General features: G+C 37.4%; 1 protein-coding gene across 1 annotated transcript; it reads right to left on the bottom strand.

Moving 5' to 3' along the window:
* Positions 1-923: 923 nt before the first annotated feature.
* LOC145664656 (uncharacterized) lies at positions 924-25,129 on the bottom strand. The gene is made up of 2 exons (XM_081731496.1): positions 23,727-25,129; positions 924-1,074 (listed from the first exon to the last, which is right to left on the bottom strand). Exons 1-2 carry the CDS (start codon positions 25,127-25,129, stop codon positions 924-926), a joined length of 1,554 nt encoding a protein of 517 aa, XP_081587622.1.

Here is a 25,129-nt window from a genome sequence, read left to right as displayed (position 1 = left end):
ATAATACTATAACTACCCATATTTTTATGTCCTATATTACTAACACAAAATATCGTATAATCAAATTACTATCGCTACTAAATACTAAATCATAATAATTTACTAATAATATATCCTTATCCTATACATATATCTAACCAACCAATAATAATACATACCTATACTAACCAATAATAATACTAATATCTATACAAAAATTCTTCTACTTTCTTGACCATCTCTAGGCTACTAACCAAGGTGTTCGTTGTTTAAAGAACAACGCAAAAGCTACTAAATCGAGCAACGATTTATCGCTTGCCACTATGATCTTTGCTTTTTTCTCGTATAACGCTATAGTACTAAGAAACTCTGAAATTTTTACTGCCTGAGTGCAGTCAAATCTATTTCTAAAACGATCAAGCCATGTATTCACTAGCTCTTGACTAGCACCGCTAGTAAATAACGCACATATTTTGTATTTTAGTTGCTCATCTTTGATTGCGAAGAATATAGCGTTGCGTATTAATGTATTTGTCTCTGAAATACCAGTAATTACGGACAAGAAATGTCTCCTGAATCCCAATTCTACTAAATCATCAACGCTGAAATTCTTCTCAGAGAATTCAATCATATAATAGTTTTTGTATCTGCGACCCAGAACGTTCTCTCTAAACGTCTGTTCTTTCGTTACGTTATATGTCGGAAAATATTCCGCAAAGTATCTTAAAACTCCTAAATCTAATGAATAGTACCTAGATTTACTAAACATCGTCGCAGGTTTTCCATTGTCTTTAAGAACAGGATAGTGCACCCTATAATTGTTCTTTAGGGACAACATTGTAATAACTATTTACTATTTACTACTAATTGAATAATCAATAGTCTAATCCTAGGATTAATGTGAGTTATATTTAATGTATTGTACAACAACTGTTTCGTCTCTGTTATTCTGCCTGCTTCAACACGGAGCAAATTTTCCGTGCGGCTCTCAACGTAACCTTGTACCTTCGTGTCAACTCGGCTACACTCGTGCCTAATCGCTTGAGCGACTCTCGTCCTCCGTTCAACACAACCTGCCTGATACATGCATCTGTTCTGTGTGTCCAGAACATAAATACAACGAAATTATTTCACTTTCTTTTCTCTTAATATTATTGTTGTAAACTCGCAATATTATTACTGTATTTGTTACTTTTATTATCCTTAATATTATAACACAAACTATCATTTAATTACTATGTTTAGTAAACGTAATCCGTTGTTTTAATATAACTGATACACATTTCTTTTATTCGATCGAGAATCGAACTCAGTCGTCGCACTTGTTTTACAGTTAAGCTAAATCAAAGCGAGGGTGGGATGGGTGGGTTTCATTAACAATTCTATTAGTTACTAATTTTAACATTATTCACCATAAATGGGCGGGTCGGGAGGGATTTTAAATTCACTATAGTTTAAATTTACTAAACGCACATAATTCACCATGGGTGGGAAGGGAGGGATTTAAATTTACTATTTTTTAAATTTACAAATACTTAAACTTTTAACTGGGAAAATAACCCAACGCATCTGCACCATGCTAACCTAATTACTTTTGTCCATGTGACAACCTATGCATTGCACTGGAACCGAACCCGAAGCTTCTCGACCATGGAGATAATTTAAATAAATAAACGGTACACTTCATTTAATATACAATACTGTAATTTTGGAATCTGATTAATGAAGTTAGGGACTTAGTATGTCTACTGGGAACGCTACAAAATGGCCTAAGCCTCACAGCATCTCCACTATGTGAGGGAAGGGAGGGACTCTAATCGTATCTACTGGGAACGATACAATTGCAAACACAAACCAGCATCTCTACCATGACAACCTAGCCACTCAGTGCCTATTTGGGGATGCAAAGATGAGTGCTACTAGGCGCCTTCCACTCACCATCTAGAATGAGTGGGTAAATTATAACTTAACTTGCAAGAGGTTTTCGTATGGGGATTAAACAAATAAATATACGTCCACTTCATTTAACATAAAACAATGTATTTCTGTAATCTGATGTATGAACTGTGAGATTTCTGAATGTTTGCTATAACGGATATTCGGAGTCATTTGCCAGTAAGGTATAGTACGATCAAGTATTGAGCTTTGAATTCTGACTCGGAGTCACACATACCTGGATAAATCTGTTGCTGTCCCACGTCGTTCTGGTGTTGAACTCTGCTCCTTAAGCTGACGCTCCTTGTTGTTGGACGATGAAAGTGGGCATTGAGGAATGGGCCTCTCAATGTAAATCTCCCTCGAAGTTCTGCGTCGTTAGAATATGTTGAAGTACAACGTACTGTTTTCTCCTATCATCTGGTTGATAATTCAATGGAACTTGGTTCTCCAGACTCGAACCCAAGTATCTTCAAAGTCGATGAACAATCTTGGAACTAATCCTCAAGATCTCTCTAGGAACTCCCAGGAACTGATCCTCTCGAATTCTCTCTAGAACTCTCAGGAACTCCACCCAAAACCTTCTCGTCCTGTGGTTTTGTTTGGCGGGGTCCAACTACCATCGTCTGCTTTTCCGTCTGCTGTGGCACGTGCGACACCGTTTTCACATGGAGAGACAAATTCCTTCCATGTGTCAAAACTCAAAACTGCAACCCTCGACACGTTCTGACTTCCCGATTCTAAGCAATTCTCCGCACATCCGTAATCTCATGAAATTCATAAAATCCCACAAATTCACGTTTTGTACAATTTCTAGAATCTGGCTAATGTGAGGAAAGACACATTGTCAACATTTCCTTCCTACATTGCCAGACACGTTACGATGACATTCTTATACACAACTGTTTACAATGAATTGCTGACACAACTATTAGCGAGATTGTGCAGCTTGCATTAACTTTACATATTCAACATTAAATTCCCATAACCTTACTTAACGATTTCGAGACATAAACATAACAATAAATCTAAAATATACAAATTATTATTCTCGAAAATCGAGTTCTTCCACAATATCTACGGTATAATATTATTTATATTATATATATATATATATATATATATATATATATATATATATATATATATATATATCAGGGCTGATATGTTTAAAACAAGTGTTTAAAACATGTTTAAAACGAGGGCTGTTGTTTTATTCAGTTTGTTTTAAACGTTTTAAACAAAATGTTTTAAACGTGTTTTTTTTTTCGGTGGTGGTTGAACATGTTTAAAACAACTAAAATATCAGATTGAGTAAGTTAATTTAATTTTCTAACAAACAACCCATCCCCCGCAGGATTTGTGCATGGAGTAAATTACAAGCAGAGTTATATTCTTATTATAACAGCAATTACTGAACGAAATTCTGCACATCAATGTGCGTATAACTAAACCAACAGAAATTTAAATGAAGTATTTCAACATTTCTTAATTTCCAAGAATAACGGGGGTTAAACACACTATACACTATTCTAAGATCCAAATTCACAAATTCAAAACTTGGGTATTTTTTGATCACTATCATTTCCATAATAATGAAGAGTTCTCACATCATAAGCTAGAACAAATGCTCTGACAAGTACAATACAACTCATAGAAAAGAGCAGTGACTAGCCTACAAGGAGCAAGTGACATATTTTAACTAAACAGTTTTCAAGATACATCTCTATTTGCAGCATGGGTAGCTAATAATGATTAATGTCTACGGCATAACGTATATATATGTGAACGTATATATATAACGATATATATGTGAAGAAAACAAATTTATATAAATGAAGAAAAACATAAATATTTCTAAGTTTCCTTTAAATATAGCCTTATGGAATTATTGAAAAGTGAAACATGGATGGTAGACGGAAACTTTTCAATGGCTCCTTAAAAAAATCACGCAGGCCCTCTATGTTATTTGAGGTGAGACTTCCTTTACTAGGTGTATGCCCTAATGCAGAGCAAGACACAAAATTCATATGAAGAACTATTTCGTGCGGTGGTGCATCAGTGCCGTGAATTTAGTGAATACCCGGACCCTGTAACTGTGGTTATGGATTTCGAAATAGCGGAAATGCAGACTGTAAAACCAACTTTCGGAAACTCAACTCGTGTACAGCATTGTTTTTTTCACCTGACTCACTTAGCGTGGAAAAAGGTCCAAGAGATTGGATTCACAGTACGGTACAAGAGCAATGACAATTTTCGTCTATTATGCGAGAAAATGAACGGATTGGCATTTCTTCCCGCAGCAGATGTGCATCAGGAATACAAGAGGCTTCGGAGGAAGAGCTGGAACTTCTGGACTATTTTGATAGTACTTAATTCAAGAAGTTGAAGAAATGGCTTCAACTGTGCTACATCAGGATGCTGTGGGTCAACCACCAAAAAAAAATAAAAAAAAAAAAACTAGAAGAGTGTTTCAGATTTTGCAGAAACGGCTCCAGTCTTTGTGCATAATGTTTAACACTGGAACTGGGACTCCAACAGGGACAATCATCCCCAATTATAGGAGCTTTTACTACAATTGATTTACAATTTTATTGCCTGTATTTTGCTAAAAGAACAAAAATTAAAGTTAATGAACGTTCAAGTAAGATGTTTGTGAGTATGAAATTTACGTCATAGCACCACATTGAGTCTAGAAGTTATGTGTAATACATTTGAGAATGATAAGCATAATGTGGTTCTACTTTTCGATTCATCTATACATTACTTGAAATATATAAAAGTACACCATATAAAATGAGTTAATATAAAGGACTCCGTTAAAAGAGAAGCTATCGTGAAGTTTTGGATGTTTCGTGTTCATTTGGAGCTAAATATTTTTTCAGCAGCGAGATTGTATGAGACTTATCTCGTCCCGAAGGCGAGAACACTCACCACTTTTTTCAAGGGATCAATACGAATATAAGTTCCCGGCAACATTTAGCTGTTTCGTCAGATGTGTGCTAATCTTTACTGGAATAGGAACTGATATATACTGAATAAAAATATTGTGACAAACAACACCAAAATCGAGTTGTGGAAAACGACACACCGTTGTTTCAGAATAGAAAGACTTTATATGAATTTCCTATCTTGTAAATTCAAGAGGTTTCCTCACTTTATGATGTTTATGTTTAAAAAAAAAAAAAAAAAAAAAAAAAAAAGATGCCGTGGAATTGGTTACTTAAACAACAAATACAAATGCCAACCTCAAACACCACTCATGAAAATCTATGGAAAAAACATTTCTATTTCCAAAACCAGCCTCAAATGTCTCACAATCTTCAAGTGGATAATTATAACACATTACAAATAATACATCGACTCTCTCGCCCGACTCCCGACTCAATCGACTCCCTCACCCTCGGCCACGCTCATGCACCCTCCCTTACCCTCAAGAAGGGTTGGTAATCCAAGCTCCTTAAATTCGAAATTAGAATGGTTAGTTTAACGTTGGCGAATCGTTTGGAAAACTGGTCTTGCGAAGAAGTCCCCTTAGTTATTCGAGCTCTGTGGACGAAACATGTAACTACGGCTGAAATTCATCGGCAGCTGATAAAAGTTTACGGTGAGACTGTAATGTTTCGTCAGCATGTCGCAGAATGGTGTCGAAAGTTTGCTACTGGTAGAGAAAACAACACTGACGAGGAGAGCAGTGGTGGACCCAGCAAGGCATCAACAAATTTGAACACAGCTCGCGTTTAGAACCTGATTCAGGACAACAGGAGGATTGCGTTACGACATCTGATGGCAGAATTGAGAATATCGTTCGGATACATTTGTCACAAAGTGTACGGCCCTTCGTGATAAAGTGCCTAAACAAGCAAGGACAGGATCTTTACCATGATGAAATCTGCAAACTCATCCCACGATGAAACAAGTGCCTTAACCGAAAAATAACCTAATGTGTGTACTATCTCTTGGCTGTATTGGTTGTATGGAATAATATATTGTATATACACGTTTCACTGTAGGCTTTGTAACCTTACTTTCTGATACCCCTCGTATGTTCAATACAATACTCTGTTTCTTGTCACCCATCCTGGTATGTGTATATCAGTGATGTCCACTGCCAGGATGTTGCCCTGCCATAGTTCTGGAATATCTACTGCAACGAAATTACAGTGATAGAGTGGGAATAAGAAAAATTTTATATTTTATTTCAGATATACTGACAATTTTATTCCAAGGTGAAAAGGAGACTTAAGCAAGTAATATTCTTTTATTTTGTCTTCAAGTAGACATAAGAAAATTATTCTAGGAAAAAATATAATTTGTAAATTTGGTGGTGGATATCGTAATGGAGTGAAAATGAGTTTTAAAATATATTAGTAGATTAACTGTATTTAAAATCAGTTTTCAGGCAGAAGTCTGAAGATGGACACTAAATCAGTTGTCATTATGTAAGTTATAAAAACAAAAAGCAAGGTTATTCCAGAACCTCAGGGTTCAAAGTAGTGTAAATTAGTCAATATAAAAAGGGCTGGAATGGCCCAAACATTCTTTCGGATTCTAATTCTCATTCGAAATCTCGTTCTCATTCTGGCTGGGACAACGAACAGGAATATGGGAGGAAGCGAAGCTCATGGTGTCGCAAGACACATGCTCGCAACCAGAGGGGGCCTAGGGGGTCTGGCCAGTAAACTTTTCGTGGCCGCTTCGGGCCGTAACACAAAATGGTATTATTAATACAGAAAACACAATTTAGCTATTTGTAAGAGAATTTTTAATGATTTGGCCCTGTGGCTGGTTTCAGGCCTGGTAAGACAACTTTTTTTTTCCACATGTAAGTTGTGTTTTCCTTTTTGTGTATGCTTAATATTGTCACCGCTGTAGGAAATTAGGATATGTGGCGAAAGGCCCGACAGAATTTTGAACATGCTTCAAGAAGAAAGAAGAAGTTACCCAGACAGCAATTTAAACTTGCTGCAAGTTGCCACAAACTTGTTGTCGCAAGGTAAATTAGCTTGCCGCAAGCTATACTATGCAAGCCAATTAGCTTGCTGCAAGCTTGTGGCAAGCTAGTTAGTTACGTACATCTGGGCAAGGCTTGGGGCAAGCTTGTCTTCACAAGTTAAACACAAGTCAAATTATCTCAAACGCAATCCAATTATAAGCGTATTCTCATCAATGGCAAGGTTTTTTAAGCTTAGTGCAAGCTAAACACACGCCAAACAAGCTATATGGAAGCTAGCAGTAAGCGAATTTAGATAAAACAGTATGAAATCAGTATAATTTAACCGTGTGACTAAATTTTTTGCTACAATACACTGAGAAAAAAAAATGTAGGTGGCATACTTAAAAACGTAGGTTACATTCGTAATTCCTGTAGTTTCTGGACTTAACGTACAACCGTATATAACATCCTGCAGCAAACGTATAGCTGAAAAAGTATGTATTATACGCACTGTCTGCATAAGTGCAATGACGTCATTCGTGTGACGTCATCTGCAGTAACAAATATATACGGAGGTGATATCTAGCTTTGTGACGTCAGGATCGTATGTAGCATGTGGGTTAATAATGACGACACACACTGACTATCAGGACGGAGCATAATTTCAAGAAGTATGCAATATACGTTCTTTACGTATGTTTCTTTCGTTCAACCCCAAGACAGCATCTATATTGTACTTGTGCCCCGTACGTACGACTAGATACAGTATACGTATTGTACGTATGTATTATACAGATTTTCCTTATGTCGCACACAGCTTGTCCAGATACAGCATACAGAATATCCATATGCACCATACAGAGTGCACATATGTAGCTTACAGACTGTATGCATGCAGCATATAGATTATACGTATGTCGCGTACAGGTTGGCCATATGTAATGTATGGATTGGATGTATATAGCTAATAGGTTGTCCATATGAAATATACGGATTTTACCTGTATCGCATACGTATTGCCTTCTTGTAATATATGGATTGGACATATGCAGGATCTAGATTGTACGTATAGTGCACCATTATTAAAGTGCTGCAACATACTGCAAAATGCATGATACATTCTTACTGTAATGTTGTCAAATATTGTTTTACTCTGTATGAAAACTAAATAGCTTAAAATATGTTTGATCTCCTTTGTGCCAATAATAATAAAATTAACAATCTTAGTTTGGAGCAGTGAAAGTGTCCAAAGAAATGTATTTACCTGCAGGGTGTCCTATAAGTTTGGATTTCCTGCTAATTCGTTGGGAAGCTACTGCAAAGCCAAGTGTTGAAAAGTGACACAAGCGTTAATTTTAAAATTATGGGCACAAAGGAGGTTAACCATATGTTAAACTATTTTCGTTTTCATACAGAGTAAATCAATATGTGATATATTACTGTAAGAATTTATCATATGCTTTGTTGTTAGTTAGTTCCAGCACTTTAATAATAATGCAAAATGCACAGCCATATACAATCCTATATTCAAACTCAAACAACTTCTCTGTACATTTTAATTAACAGGTATGTTTTTTTTTTTTTTTTTTTTTTTTTTTTTAATGTCGCAACAATTAAAAGTATGGTGTCAGCTGAAAACGTGTTCGCTCACAAGATAATTTCTACTCAGTACTCGCCATAAAAATGCAACACCAAGAAGGAGGCTGGGTAGCTGCGCCAAAGTTCCCAGGCCGATACCTAATAGTAAGTGCAGAATACTCTTAAACGTCCGCCGTATTCGCTGTGCGACAACGTGGTGACAGCGGAGGCGTTGTGCAGCCATCGACTAAACATATTTATCCTTCCCTGCTCTAGACATTCTGCAAATTTGGATTTTCGTGGGTGCATCCTTCTTAGTGCAACATTTTAAGCAACGAGCGGATTAACAGTCTCATACATTGCTTAAAGAAAGAGCAATGATTCTCAGAATTACTCGGAAGATATTATATATATATATACAATAATTTAAAACTGTTATTTCAAACTTTGCAATTCAGAGCACGAAAAGAACTATAGCTAAAGGAACACTGATTTTAGCCAGATAGTAACTAGTAAACTCAATCACACTCAGTACCATTAGTTCATGGTGTTATCCGTAAGTCAGAGATCATGGTATCTCATTTCGTGTAGACTTTTGCATTTGTTTAATGCTAAAAATGTATTTTATCGCTACTTGAACCCAGTACCATATATATATACCGACAGGACGTACCTTAGTCACAAGGTGACATGAGTGAAACACTAAACTATTCGATTGACACCTGCGGCCTTGTCAACACTAGAGAAAGTTACAAAGTGATTAAGTAAATACGGAACATAGTTCATACAAAGTATAGCGATGTATGAAGTCTCCGTTTCATACGACTTGGATAAAGGATACATCTGAAATTGCAACAAAAAATATATGATTTCGCTGGATAATTTGGATTAGTCCAGAATTCGAACACATATACGTTGGTAAGTCGAACTTTTTTTTTTTTTTTTTTTTTTACTTCTTTCTTCGGATTCCCAATAAAGTTGACTACTGAAAAGCTGAGTTACAGATTCTGTATTAAAACAACACCTTTGCTAGACATGTTCAGTATACACATTGTCTTACATACAGAACAATACATTAGTTATTAATGCATGTCTGAAATAATAGAATTTTACTTCATTCAAACGTAATAGCACGAAGATAAAAAAATATTGTGAAAGATAATGTTCTTATTACAGAGAAAAAGAGTTGAAATGACTTAACAGTAACAAACATTTTCTTTAAACAGAGACAATATTTTATTCTAATTTATGGAAGAAAGAAATAATTTGTAGTACAGTATCTTTATTAGGGTTATATGTTCGTACAAAAGAATGTAAATACAATTGGGTCTGTCTTCAGAAAGGACGTATTTTTAGCCACAACCTACACTGCTTCTTTTCACTGTCTTTCAAGCAGAATCCTGGTTTGATGCACGAAATACCTGAAACAAAAATCAGAAAACATTTAAAATGTTACATTCGGTGTGCTCAACTTGGTTGTACTTAACAATACAAAGTATCTTAACATTTTTGAGATTAAATGGACAAAATCTGTTCGGTCAGGTATGGACTTTTAGGTTGCACATAGAAAAATTACGAAGTGTTTATTGATGCTGAATAACAACTCAAAATGTATTACTATTCAAAAGTAAGTGGGTACCCCAATGGTGTTCGGGGTACCATGGGGTATCTAATGTCTGTATTTTTTTAGATATATGGAAATGTATGTCTCTAAAATGTAAGGAACTGACATCTGTTTACCGAAAACCTCAACTTGGTAAGCCTTATGGATATTGAGATATGGGAAAATAAAGAGCGACACCATAGAAGTGTGGGGTTTGAGTACTAGATGGTGCAGTTTCGGAAATGTAATTACGAGGGCTTACAACAACCTCAAAAGTAATTTCAATTAAATACACTACACACACGCCCTGATGGGGATTTTCGGGTACCATGATATTCGCAGAACCCTCATTTCTAAATATTCTAAAATATGTCTTAATAACGTTTTAAAGAACGTTAGAGGTGTGTGTTTGCCGAAACTGCAAGTCGGTACGCCTAACAGTTACCGAAATATGGTGAAATAAAAAGCGACACCATAGGTACGTGGAGCTTGCATATTAGACAGTACAATTTAGAAAATTAATTAAAATATGACTATCAAGATATTGTCAAATAAAGGGAGGATCCATACAGTTATGGGATTTTCGTGTTAGGTGGTAAAGTTTCCGAAACCGGTCATGGAAAGTTAATAAGCATCAGTAGCAATTTCATCTTAAAGTAATTAGGTACTTCCATGGAGTTTAAGAACATCATGGGGTCTACCAAGGTTAAATTTTAAAAGCTTTGGAAAATATATTTTGACATTTGTAAAGAGTATTAGAAATATGTATTTACCTAAAACTTCCAGCTAGTACATCTAGCAGCTAGAGAGACACCATACAATAAAAGCGTATTAGATCTTGAAATTTCAGAAAACAATTATTGATCCTAACAAAAGTTAAATAAGATGGTACTTCTATGGGTTAAGTGACTACCTCAGACTTGTCAGTACAATTTCGATCGAAAGATTAATTCAGCTCTAAATTTTCTTTGGACAATTCCAAGCGTTCATCGGGCTCTGAAATAAGTGAACATTTTTTGTCAATATCTAATATAGCAAGCGAGATATAAGAAATTATTTTATGACGTCGTAAAAATAGAGACCCACATGGATTTGTACTTTTGAGTCTTTGCTGTAAGAAGAAATTTCAGAAAACAACCGTATATACCTTAATAGAAAATTAAATGGGCGGGAGCACGGTGGCTTAGTGGTAGAGTGCTTACCTCTGGTGTATTGGGTTCGTGGTTCGATCCGCGGCCGTCAGTTTGTAGTGGACATCGTATTCGTGGGTTTTCTAGGGGTACTACCTCTCCTCCCACCTTTGCATTCCATCAATTCTGTCAACAACATTCACTTGCTTTAATCGTAATCTCCCTGAGACTAAAATGCATAATCGTGGGTCGCTACACTGAAATATTTCCTTTTATTTAATTTTAAAATGAAATAGGGAGTTAAGTATGATCGTATCTCTATGGGATAAGTGAAAACTCCAATAGTTTCTGCAAAAGAAGACTAGTTAAAAACCCTACCACTAAGCTACTGTATCCCCGTCCATTGAATTGTCTATTAAGGTATATACAGTAGTTTCCTGAATTTTTTTCTTATGGGAAAGACCCAAAAGTACAAATCCATAAAGATTTATTTTTACGTCATAAAATATATAATTCCTTATATCTTCTCGACTATCTTAGATATTGACAGCGACTTTTCATTCTTTTGCACAGCTCGATGAACCCTTGGAATTGCCTGAAGAAAACCTAGGACTGAACTAAATTTTCGATCGAAATTGTACTAAGGTACTCATTTAACCCATAGAAGTACCCATCTGATTTAATTTTGTTGCGACCAATAATTGTTTCCGAAATTTCAAGATCTCATACGCTTTTATTTCAGTGTTTCTCCAGATGTTAGATGTACTAGCTGGAAGTTTTGGGTAAACACATATTTCAAATATTGTTTACAAATGTCAGATTATATTTTCAAAAGCTTTTAAAATTTAATTTTGGTAGACTCCATGATGTTCTAACACCCCCTGAAGATATCTAATTACTTTAAGATGAAATTGCTACTGGTGTTTATTAACTTTCTATGACCGATTTCGGAAATTTTAGTATCTAACACTAAAACCCCTTAACTGTGTTGGTCCTCCCTTTATTTGACAACATCTTGATAGCCGTTAGTCATATTTTAATTCAATTTCCGAATTCTAGCGTCAAGTATGCAAGTCCCACATACCTATAGTATCGCTCTTTATTTTCCCATATCTCGGTATCCATAAGGCTTACCGAGTTGCAGTTTTCAGTTAAAAAAAAAAATCAGTTGTTTACATTTTAGAGACATGTATTTCCAAATATCTAAAATGCAGAAATTAGGTACCGCATTGGAACCCCATTGGAGTACTCACTTACTTTTGCATAGCAGGGTAAAAACGCCAATGGTTCTCACTTTAAGGTTGAAAACATACTATTTTGTCTCTTCTCTGAGCATCGTGAATCTGTCGGAGCTGTACCATAGTTGGAAGGACTCACTGATCCTTCCTATAATGACCATATAGTCAGAATTCAAAAAGGAGTAGCCGTTGAAGGAAAAACAATATTTTAAAATCCTTGCACCAGTAGTCGTCACCTTAAAATCAAAATGTTCCAGTAGTAGTCAGGATTTTCTACCAGTATTCGTCACTCAAATAACTTGATATAATTTATTCAAAAACGCACTGTGTATCAGTTTAGGGTTAAGAATACAATATAAAGTAGTAAGCTTAATAACTTTGCATCACTTTTAGCACTCAAGAAAGAAAATAGAAACGTTTTTACATACTTTTTAAAGCAATTTCAGAAAGAAAAATGTTAACTGAATTCAAAAGTTAACTGTATATCACTTTCACGTTAAGAGTACAATATTAAATACTATGTTTAATAACTATACATCACTTTAAACACTCAAGAATGAAAATAAACGTTTGTACATTCATTTTAAAAACAATCTGAGAAATAAAATAAGTTAACTGAATTCAAAATTTAATTATACATCACCTTAAGCTTAAGAATACACTATAAAATACTGAGATTAATAAAAAATTAAATCTTTAACGTCCCACGGTTATGCTGGTTAGGCTAAAGGAGACGGTGATAATGAGAAATGACTGAAATGGTGGAATAAAGAAAGTGGCAGGAAATGGGAGAACCCCGAGAAAACCCACGAGCACGGTGTTTGTCCACCACAAAGTCCACACGGCGCGAGCTGGGATCGAACCAGGGACCCCCTGCACCGGAGGTGAACGCTCTACCACTGAGCCACCGAAGAGTAGACGACTGAAGGCGCAAGTAGCATACAAATTTATGATGCTGAAGGCGTTATTTTTCACAGCTATGGAGGAAAGAGATAGAAACAAAAAAAATAACAGGAAATCTTTGTTTTACGTCCTACGAATATGCTATGTAGGTTGACGGTCAGAATTGAGTAATGAAAATTGATGATCTTGGAATACGATTTGGCCGAATAAGGAGGGAGAAAATAATCATTGATTAAATATTAAATTGAAAAGAATTAAGAACCTGACGCTTAAATACTTATCTATCCGGCACCCATCTTGATCCCCATAAAATATCATGAAGTGCTTGATTGATTCTAAACCCAATAATAGTAATAGTAATTTAACAAGAAACACAGAATATATAATTTACGCACCTTGAAATGTAGAAATTAATGATTGTAATCCCCAGCTTTCCAATAGACCTTTGATTTCTTCAAATGAAGACATAGGGTAACTCTGTTATTATCAGAGTTACAACAAAATGTAGGAGAGGAAAGCATCTCCAAATATGATGTTTTCAATCTAAAGTGAAGGAATTTTTAAAATCGGATGACTCGTTTGCGCTGTACACTCTTTATGCGCCTAATGTGAAATGAAAATGCAACGTTGCCATTTACCTGGACCTACAACATAAGTGAATGAAGTTACTTTCTTTTGCGCTAACATTTCGATGGCCAGCCCCCGTTTCAAACAGGAACTTCATTCACTTATGTTGTGGGTCCAGGTAAATGACAACGTTGCATTTTCATTTAAATTTGGGTGCATAAAGAGTATACAGCACAAATATCTCGTCCGATTTTTTTTGAAAAAAAAAAAGTGTTCACTTTAGATTGAAAACGTCATATTTCGATATGATTTTTCCTCTTACATTTTGCTGTAACTCTGATAATAACAGAGTTACCCTATGTCAGGGAACTTTTGAGACATACTGTATACATCATAAGAAGTTCCTTTCTAAATTCTACACGGATGTGGTTTCATTGAATGTGAGGTGGGTGATACACATTAGGCCTTTTGGGAGTACATCACACGGACGACCGTAATTTTGTGTTCAAAATTTTTATTATGAACTGGTGGGATATGTGATACATATGGCCACGGGCTAGAATTTTCTCAGTATGTCAAAAATGCAATCAGATTTCATGCAGCTTAATTTGGTGAAAAGCTATTGCCAATTGAACGTTACATTTACCTCTTTCTTGCAGATGTTAAACCATGCCGTTAGCACGTGAGGAATGGATCGAAATAATAAAACTGTGGGACTGGAGGAGTATATGTGCAGTGGTTGCCGATTGCAGAGTCATCCACAATGTGACTCTGTGTCACATGTTTCAGTGCTACAGTAATTAACTAAATTTGAGAAGACGAGCACATTCGTGAACATACATCGTAACGGTTCAAACTCGCGGGCCCTTTTTCCTTCCCCATTTTGAACCGGTACATGAAAATGCCATTTTCTCTATGTTTGCCTGCGCCGATTTTGAAAATTCCTTCACTAATCGATTTCTCTCGACGAGTACTACAAGAATCAGTTAAAATCGCACGGGCTCTTTTTTCTTCCCCATTTTGAACCGGTACATGAAAATGCGTTTTTCTTCATGCTTGCCTGCGCCGATTTTGAAAATTTCTTCACTAGTCGATTTCTCTCGTTGAGTACTACAAGAATCAGTTAAAATTTCGCGGCCCTTTTTCTTCCCCATTTTGATCCGGTACATAAAAATGGGTTTTTCTTCCTGCTTGCCTGCGCCGATTTTGAAAATTCCCTCACTAGTCGATTTCTCTCGTTGAGTACTACAAGAATCAGTTAAAATCTCGCGGGCCCTTTTTCCTTCCCCATTTTGAACAGGTACATGAAAATATGATTTTCTCCATATTTGCCTGCGCCGATTTTGAAAATTCTTTCAGTAATCGATTTCTGTCGTCGAGTACTACAAGAATCAGTTAAAATCTCGCGGGCCCTTTTTTCTTTCCCAACCCAATATTTTTATATATTTTGAATGTATTCAAGTATGGAACAAAAGTGTTTAATTAATTCCCTTAGTAGGCTTCTCAACTTAATATTTTTCAACTTAAATTTTATTTGTTTTGATTATTTATTTTCTTGTGACTCAATATTTAATTGCAATCGTTCATTGGGGAGAAGGGTGGCCATTCTCAAATATATAAATATAGTATTCTTAAAATTTATGTCTTCTCGTATTATTAGTTTCTTCCACTAGACCTGGAAATTGCAAAATTAATACCTGGAAAACCTGGAAAATTCAGGGAAATTGAGTTCCATATTTATGTATGAACCCTGCTATTTACAATTTTTTTCGAATAGGGAGAATTGTACAAAAGGGTGTTTTGGGAATGGTATAACAGTAGGTTTCTGGGGGTGTTGTTCGAAATGAAATAAAATCTTTAAGTTTTACGTCCCACTATTATGCTTGCTAGGCTACAGATGACTTGGTGTTGTTCGGTGGGGGTCAATGTTGCCAATTTTGGGAAAAGTCACTAAATCAGGGGAATTCGACCTCAACGATAGCGTAGGGTGACCATAAAATTTTCAGTTAATAACGGGATAGGTTCTGGCTTTTAGATCTACCTTTGTTCTTACCAGTACCTTGGGGCCGCGGTGGCTCAGTGGTAGAGCGTTCACCTCTGGTGCTTGGGGTTCCGGGTTCAAACCCTGCTCCCGCCAAGTGAACTTTGTGGTGTACAAACACCGTGTGCGTGGGTTTTCTCGGGGTTCTCCCGTTTCCTCCCACTTTCTTCATTCCACCATTTCATTCATCTCTCATCATCACCGTCTCCTTTAGCCTAATCGGCATAACCGTGGGACGTAAAACTCAAAAATTTCATTTCATTTCATTTATCAGTGCCTTGATATCAGAGTTCCCCCTCTCTCTCTCTTTGTTACTGAGCGGGTACTTATGAAAAAGGAAAGACACGTTGAAGTTTGTTCAACACACAACCAACTGCTAAATCTCTGCTGTCTTTCGAGCAGTACTACGAACTATAGAGTATGTTTAATATAGGGAATTTCAGTTCAATTTTTGCCTCTTTGTTGTTATTAATACTTTTAAAAGGAGTAAAGGTACTGGGTTTGTTATTTACTTCTTTCATTTACATAAAATGGGACGAATACTACTTTTTTCCATCTACTGACGGGAAGGCCGGGAAACGCCCCTAAAACGGGACTGTCCCGGTCAAAACGGGACGTATGGTCGCCCTACGAATAATTTTTCCGATTGGAGACTTTTATGGGTGATTTTTAAATGACGATTCAGCTACTTATACATTTAGCGACTTTTTGCTGCAAACAAAATTTTCATCTGTAGAGAATCATTATTAGTTCAAAACAGTTTTTGAACTAATAATGCTTCTGTTTGTTCTTTTTTCTGTTTGTTTGTTTTAATCAGCGCAAGTGATGAAGAGTTTGGAAATACAGCGTACCCACTGGCCCACAATCCTGCATTGTTATGTTGCCCTTGTCCTCTAACGAAGAAGAACTACAAACTTGATGTCCTTTAGTTCGCAGTTTCCGTTGAGAGACACACGTAATACATCTTTACCGATAGCAAAAAGATTAGCTATAGATGCGTGAATAAAGGCGATGTGGATGTTTGTTATATTTGTTCTTTGGGGTCTTTTAATTATTCTGCAGTTTTTCTTTTACAAAAAATTGCTTAACGTAAGTACTGTAGTGTTAATTATTTCGGAACTATTTTGACTCCACAATATGAACAAAAGTACCCGAAACAATCTGAAATGATCCCTGAATTCAAGGATTGGTTGCGCCCTGTTTACAAAGATGTGAGTAGAACCAGCGGCGCAAATCTGTCTTCAACATTGGGGGGGAAGGGTAAGACCGTTACCATACTTTTTATTTTGCGATGTCCAAAATAGTTATGAAGTTGAAAAACAATGTTGTGGAGTATCAGAGTTGTCTTCAGCATTGGGAAGCTGCAGATTTGAGGCTTATTCTGGGAGACGTCTATTTTATCTCACGTTCCTTTGTAGCAATTGGACAAAAATCATCAAATTTCTCCCAAAAAACACATTTCAAATCGGATTATTGGGGAAAACTCCCCCTCAGTTCCAAGATTGGAGGGGACATGTATCCGTCATCCCCACCCCCCGGGATTTGCGGCAGTGAGTAGAACATATTGTTTAGTTTACATCTACAACTTTAAAACAATGCTTATAGACAATGAATTTCTCGATTTTTTTTATAGCGACTTTTCACCCAAAATTCGAGTCGCCACCTCTCGTTTCGCAAACTTATTGTCAACATTTTGGCAACACTGGTTGCGGGAAGAGCTACAATGGAAATGAAAATGAAATGAAATCTTTGAGTTTTATGTCTCACGGTTATGCCGGTTAGGCTAAAGGAGACGGTGATGATGAGCAATGAATGAAATGGTGGAATGAAGAAAGTGGGAGGAAACGGGAAAATCCCGAGGAAACCCACGCACGCAGTGTTTGTTCACCACAAAGTTCATTTGGCGGGAGCTGGGATCGAACCCGGGACCCCAAGCACCAGAGGTGAACGCTCTACCATTGAGCCACCGCGGCCCTAAGAGATTGAGAGTCATAAACTTAGTCACTTTCAATTTTGTAATATATATATATATATATACTGTATATATATATTACAGTATATATTACTGTATATATATATTACATCACTGACTGATAACTAAAATGCTTGGATTGTATATATAAAAGTCACCCCCTGCCCGTAAAAAGCTCCATTCAAACTCGGAATCGAACAATTGCATCTGTAAAGCAGTGCTGAGTTGATTTTAACGTTCCTTTCAGCAGCAAGGCTGTATGAGACATGGACTTACAGATTAACGTGAAATCCGAACCACATAAGCTCCGGCCGGGAATCGAACCCGGGTGTCCCACGCCAAAGGCGTGTACACTAACCACTTAGCCACGAGGGAACCCATCTGGGTAATAGTTAAGAACAGGTACTTCTCATCTCCCGTGCACGAGGATACATCTTATTGTTGCACTACCTAAACACCCTAAGTACAAGGGCAAGAACTCAGTCTATTACCTGCTTTTTAACATCCTAGATCAGCGTTTCCTAACCTTTTTCAACTTGCGGCACACTACGGATGTAACTTGAATTCTCGCGGCGCACTCATAGATATTATTATTTGTAAATATAAAACTAGTATTTTTTCTGCGATTATTGATCTCCTTCTCACAGAGAAGAAAGCTCAATCACTGTTTTTTTCCCCGTGGTAAATTATTATGCTTATTTTTCATTCTAATTTAAAAATATAAAACAATTGCAATGAAATATTGGACTCAGGTTTTTAAAACTAAGCTTTCTTGTTCGAAAACTGTATCCAACCTTTCACTAAGAAGTAAGATCACTAAATAACGAACGAACAAACAAATCTTTTTTACTTTTAAAATACAAATGTATTTAATTTGTCGAAAGGATTGAATGTTATTTTAAATTTTCAAGTTACAAAATAGTCTGCAACAATAAAGAAGCAATAATAGTTACAACAATGATAACCAATATATATTTTCAACATTAAAAATGTACAGAAAAGTAACACGGTATGAAACTTAAAGTTGTAGATTCATAGTAGAGGTTCATAGTAATGTGAAATAAAAATATACATTTTTCCTTCGTCTTGCAATTTGATTGCTATAGAATTAATAATTTGCTTCGACTTCCTCGCGGCACACTAGCGGCCCATTCACGGCACACCAGTGTGCCGCGGCGCACCGGTTGGGAAACGCTGTCCTAGATAGTCAATGAATAATTCCTGAAAGTATGGCGTTTCTCGTCCTTCCCTAAATGGGAAGTACGGCTCCTTAACTATAACCCTCATCTGTAAGGCAGTGTAAGCAACAAAAAATTTAAAAAAAAAAAAAACGCACACTGGATGTTTGCGCAACTGAGGATCAAAACATCCTCAATGGAGTATGAGAAATCGTAAACGTCAATCAAAGTGTGTTTTTGCTTATTCATTACTTCGTTAATAGTTAATTCCTTCTAGAAATAGTGAAACAATACTATGAAGAAACACTAATTAAACTAATAACTATTACGTTGTGTTTCTTACCATACCGTTTTTACCAGCCATAGAATTTGAACCTAGTACTATACTGCATTAGTCACGCCGGAACGAAGGGTGAAATTCAAACGCCTGGCACTCGTAGGTGTTGAAGCTGTGTTGTAGTTACGCGGCCTGCGTTGGTACTCCTCAACATAAATACGTCACTGCCCAAAACCAGGAAACATCACAGACAGAAGACAGGGGCACAATCAGTGCCTGACACTTCACGAACTCAAATCCGCCAAGACTCAACTCAACATGACCTTCAATTACGTTCTACAGTAGAAACCAAACCAATGCTAAGGCACAAACTTACCAACTTCCTATATGAAAACACAAGAAAAAAAAATTCAAACTTTTTGGTTCCAAAGTGATGCCATAACAATAATACTAAAAAGGTTTTAATTCTCAGTAACCCAAACATTAATTAACTAGGGAACATAACAAGCAAAAATAAATAAATAGAAATCAAATCAAATTAAATTTAAAAAATAAAAACCTGACAAGTAAGCTCTCCCTGACTACTTTTTTTTAAAATTTCAGTGAGGCTGTAAAATATATCAATATCTTCGTCAAATATATATATTTCAATGTAAACAAGTTCTTTAAACAAAAGAAAGCTCTGTAGTAGAGCGCTTACCTCTGACCTGTTAGGTCCCTGGTTCGATTCCTGCTCCCGACAAATAGCCTTTTGGTGAACACTGTAGGTGTGGTTATTCTTAAGACTTTCCAGTTTCCTTACATTTTCTTGATTCCACCATTATCATGTATCTCATCGTCACCTTCTCACTTACGTTTATGTACAATCATGGGGCGTTAAACTAAAAGTAAAAAAACAAAAAAATGCAAATATCCTAATAAAAATGAGTTTTCTAGACTACACAAGTGGCCCCGCGTAGCGTAGTTGCTAACGCTCTCGCCTTCGGTGCGAACGGTCCCGGGTTCGATCCCGTTGGGGATCGATTTCCTCAGTCGAAAAAGTATCAAAAGATTTTAAGTCCAGCCATCCTGAATGAGATTTCCTTGGGTTTTCCTCATTCACAGCAGGAAAATGCCGGAGTGGTACCTAACATATAGGTCCCAGGCCGTTTTCTTCCTTCCCCAATCCTTTCTTCCCTTCCTTTACCCGGATAGTGTGCTCATCGAGGGACGTCATCCCTCATATGTGACGGGCTAACAAGGCCATTGATGCCGAAAGCCCAGAGACCTAAAGCCTAAATCTTCACTACACAAGGGAATTTTCGCGCTGAAAACGGTTTCTTAGCAATTATGTTAAGCAGTCCTGTAGTAACTCTGCACCACGTAATAAATCGTCACATATAAAACGGAATGAATAAACACATAACATTCATTTTGCTACCTTGTAACGTAAAATGTTTCAAAACATTAATATTCAAAGATTTCTCAAAATTCAGATTCACCCATTCCATTCTCCTCAATCATTAACGAGTTGTAGTCATAAACTATATTACTTACTTAGTACTATACTAAAGCAAGTTACACTAAAAGAATATATAATTAATGGAATATTTAACTAAAGTAATAGTTAACTAGTGCACTTACCCAGGTTTTTGTTTCCTTCCTCTGTTCTTTTCCGATTGTAACAACCTCGTTTCGCAAGCAAAAGACGGTAGTTCAATGACGTCAGCCATGGCGAAAGAAAGAGTGTCTATAGGCGGTCTGGATCTCACGTACAGATGGACGTATATAACGTATAACTGAAGTACTTAACATACGTATATGTATGTAAAATACAGAAGATTGTTAGATGTCAGACATTCTGCATCGAAATGATGTAATATCTAAGCGGGTAAAAGGCAGTACCTGTGTAGTATATGGATAAAGTACGCTCCGTACAGATTTCCTTAGTAAACATAACGAATCCTTGTATTTGTACAATATACCGCTGTCCGGATAATGGATTTTTCTCAGTGTATATTGTCCCCTCAACTTCCCAATTATTGAAACAAATGCACAACCGTGAAAACACTCAAGTCTCCGATCCGCTTCTGCCAAACATAAAAATAAGCCTAATTGTTACGTTTTAGTTGTGAGAAGCAACGGTACGGTACCACGGTAATGTTGTAGTTTTGTATAGAGTATCGCTCCTGACTCCGCTTTTTTTAAATTTTTTTTTGCCAGCTAGCCGGCGCTAGCTACTACCCGAAGAGGGTTACGCCCTCTGTAGGGGAAGAGATGTTTAATACATTATGCTGTTCAGGAAGCAGTGGTTGGGATATGGGTTGATACATAAATTTTATTATTCAAATTGTGATGGTCATTATGGCCTTTAACCATAATCATGAGGTAAAGGACATACACAAGCTTCAGTGAAGAAAAAGCATAACTGTAAAATGATATGAGATGAGAAGATGAAATGAAGTGCGAAACTCACTACAACACATAGGTTCTGTTAGTTGAACAAATGCAGGTTATCTTCTCGCCTAGGGGCGGCGCTAGGCATCAATGAAGACACAGGAGCCCTGTTAGTACAGAAGGTATTACTGTGCACTGACTCCGCTTTTTTTTTTGTCCAGCTAGCGCACGCTAGCTACTACCCGAAGAGGGTTACGCCCTCTGTAGGGGAAGAGATGCAAGAAAATGTAGTACGATGTGCAGGAATCAGTGGTGAGGATATGGGTAGATCCAAAACTTTATTGCACATACTGTAATGGTCTTTATGGAATTTAACCATAAACATGAGGTAAGGTAGGTACATACTTCAGTGAAGGAAGTAATAACTGGTAATGATATTATGTGAGATGATGAAATGAAGTGCGAAAGACATCACAACACACAGGTTCTGTTAGTGGAACAAATGCAGGTTATCTTCTCGCCTAGGGGCGACGCTAGGCATTAATGAAGACACAGGAGCCCTGTTAGTACAGAAGGTGTTACTGTGCGTATGATGGCCATATGTGAGGTAGATGAGCGGCTGTAGCGTATGGCTCGTAGTAGACGGCGTCAGGGTGGTCTGGAGGCAGAGTGTAACGGTACAAAGTGAATAGTAATGAGAGCGGAGGGTACAGAGCAGCAACGGAGGAGGCACTTCGAGCGTGGTCGGCAAAAGTTTGCTGAAGGAGTGGATGATTGTTGTGCAAGCGCTGGGTGATATATTTAGTACGTAGTGTTTCTAGATGATATAAGATGTGCGGAAATGTAAGTCTATTGTAGAGATCTTGAGTGGGACTAGGCAATTTGATACGAAAAGCGATTCGCAAGGCATTACGTTCCAGGATGAGTAATTTCTCGTAGTATGAGGTCGGAGCAGATATCCAAGCTGTAAATCCGTACGTGAGAATAGGGCGGAGAAAAACTTTGTATGCGTTCAGAATTGTATGAGTATGGAGTCCCCAGGTAGTTCCAGCAAGACTTTTCAGAAGATTGAGGCGAGAGTACGCCTTCTTGGAGATATCTTTCAGATGTGCTGTCCAGGTTAGATGGTGATCGAAGGTTACTCCTAGATATTTGACACTGCGAGTAGGTTTTAAAGGTACATCTTGTACAGTGAGGTTCAAGAGTGTTGGGTTGCGATGTACACGGGAGCGACGCTTCGGAGCAAGAAATACAATAGATTGAGTTTTTGCTGGGTTTATTTTCAGTCTCCAGTGGGAGCACCAATCAACAAAGGCATTGATAGCATCCTGGAGAGCCAAATTGAGGTGATGAAATGTTTTTCCCGTGGCAAAAAGTGCAGTGTCATCGGCATACTGAAAGAGCTTAACAGAATCTGGGATTGCTGGGAAATCAGAAACGAATAGGATATATAGTAAGGGCGACAAAGCCGATCCTTGGGGAACTCCAGAATGAAGAAAAATAGGAAATGAAAAACTAGTGTTGATACAGACGTAAGCCAGTCGACAGCTAAGAAAATTAAAGATGAATCGAAGATAAGCAATAGGCAGGCGAAGCTGTTATAGGCAGGCGAAGAGTTTATAGATGAGAGCGGGATGCCAGACCTTGTCGAATGCCTTCTCGAGATCAAACAGGACCAAGCAGGATGGATTGCCTGTGTTAAAATGATTAGATATGGAATTTGAGAGGCGAAGCAATTGGTCATTAATACTAAAAGAAGGTCTGAAACCAGCTTGTTCGAGTGGAATGACGTCATGATGTGCCAAGTATGAATGAAGACGTTTGACAATGATCCGTTCCAATATTTTACTGAAGGTCGATGTTAGTTGAATAGGACGGTATGAGCTAACAGAAGCAACAGGTTTATGTGGTTTGAGAAACATAAGAGTTTTCGAAGTTTTCCAGTCAGCAGGTACAAAGCCAGTGCGAAGAATAAAGGTAAAGATGTGACAAAGCAGATATAAGACTACGTACGGACTTTCTTTAATATGTCTATATGTAATAGAATCCATGCCAGGGGCTGTGTTACGTCTGTGAGCTACAACTGAAGTGACGTCAGAGATAGAGATTGGTGCAGTAAGTGGATTGTTGTCGGGCAGAGTGTGATTAACATTAGGCTGGAGATGAGGAGAATCCAGATTGAGTTTGTCGACTGGATGCGAACGATGGGGATAGTCAGGTGCAAGAGGTGTAAAGATGTCCTGGAGATACCTTGCAAACGCATTTGCCTTATCTGTATCGGTATGCAGCGGAGTATTCTTGTCGATAAGAGGATATGTTGTGCGAGTATTGCGACCTGTAAGTTGCCGGAATCGTTTCCAGTATTGAGTGGGGTGTGAAAGTGAACCGAGATTGTTGCAAGCTTTGACCCAGCATCGCAATTTGTAAGCTTTAAGGTAGTTATGCACCGTTCGTTGCAACTGCCGGTAATGATGAAGAGAGTCAAGGTTGCCAGTGGCAGCAAAATCTCTATAAAACTGTCGGGACCGTTTGATCAGTGGTAAGTAGTGAGGCGGTAAAGAGGGGCGAAAAGTCGAAACTGTTGACTTAGGAATGTATTTGTCTGTGGCGTTATGCATAGTATTGACCAGAGCATCCAGAGTTTCAGAAAGTTCTGATTCTGCAGTTGGTGGAGGTAAATGATGAAGATGATCCTGAAGATACGATCTGTAGGCAGTCCAATTTGCTTTATCGTAACGATAGATAGTACGGTGAAGAGAAGGCTGAGAAGTGGTAGTTACACGGGTCTGAATGTCTAGTTTGATTGGAGCATGATCGCTACCAATAAGATCAAGAACGTTAACACAACTACGATGTGATATGTTGCTCGAAACAATAGCTATATCTGGAGTAGTCTGACTCGTGGGACGAGTCGGTTTTGGAAGTGGCAGAGTCACTCCAGTAGTATGACTGGTGATGTAATTGAGGAAACGGTCCCGTTGCGTATGTGTCCGGCTATGTAGATTCACATCTGCCATAATTATGTAGGTTCGGAAGGTATTTGAGATATACTGAAAGAAGCTGAACGGAATATCGTGCCCAGGACGGATGTATATGGTTGCTACAGTCACATACAATTCCTTGTAGTATAATGATGTGATAAGGTATTCAGGAAGATTGTGCAGAGCCGGAGAATGACTCCGAAATGGAATAGAAGGTGAAAACCCAATCGCTACTCCCCCATTGGCTCGCATAGCAGGTAAAGTGCTATCTTGACGTAACAATTGGAAGCGAGGTATGCGGCATGACAATCGGGATGTGAGATGTGTCTCATTAAGGATAAAGGCATGGATTTGTTCTTCGAGTAAAAGTGCTTCGAAGAGCGGCTTATGCTTTGGTAAAGAACGGATATTTAAGAACAAGAAAGAAAGCGCCAT

Source organism: Thermobia domestica, chromosome 11 (genome assembly GCF_964235325.1).
Source record: "Thermobia domestica chromosome 11, izTheDome1.hap1.1, whole genome shotgun sequence".
In the NCBI taxonomy this organism is placed as follows: domain Eukaryota; kingdom Metazoa; phylum Arthropoda; class Insecta; order Zygentoma; family Lepismatidae; genus Thermobia; species Thermobia domestica.
The sequence above is the reverse complement of the archived record's forward strand: the minus strand, read 5'-3'. Positions and strand labels throughout refer to the sequence as shown.

Bases quoted from the DNA above. Each gene is read 5' to 3' on its own strand.
- LOC145664656 (XM_081731496.1), bottom strand. From the start codon at position 25,129: ATGGCGCTTTCTTTCTTGTTCTTAAATATCCGTTCTTTACCAAAGCAT. The intron at 1,075-23,726 runs GTACGTAGTCTT...CTGGACACACAG, and splicing joins AGACATATTAAAGAAAGTCC to AACAGATGCATGTATCAGGC.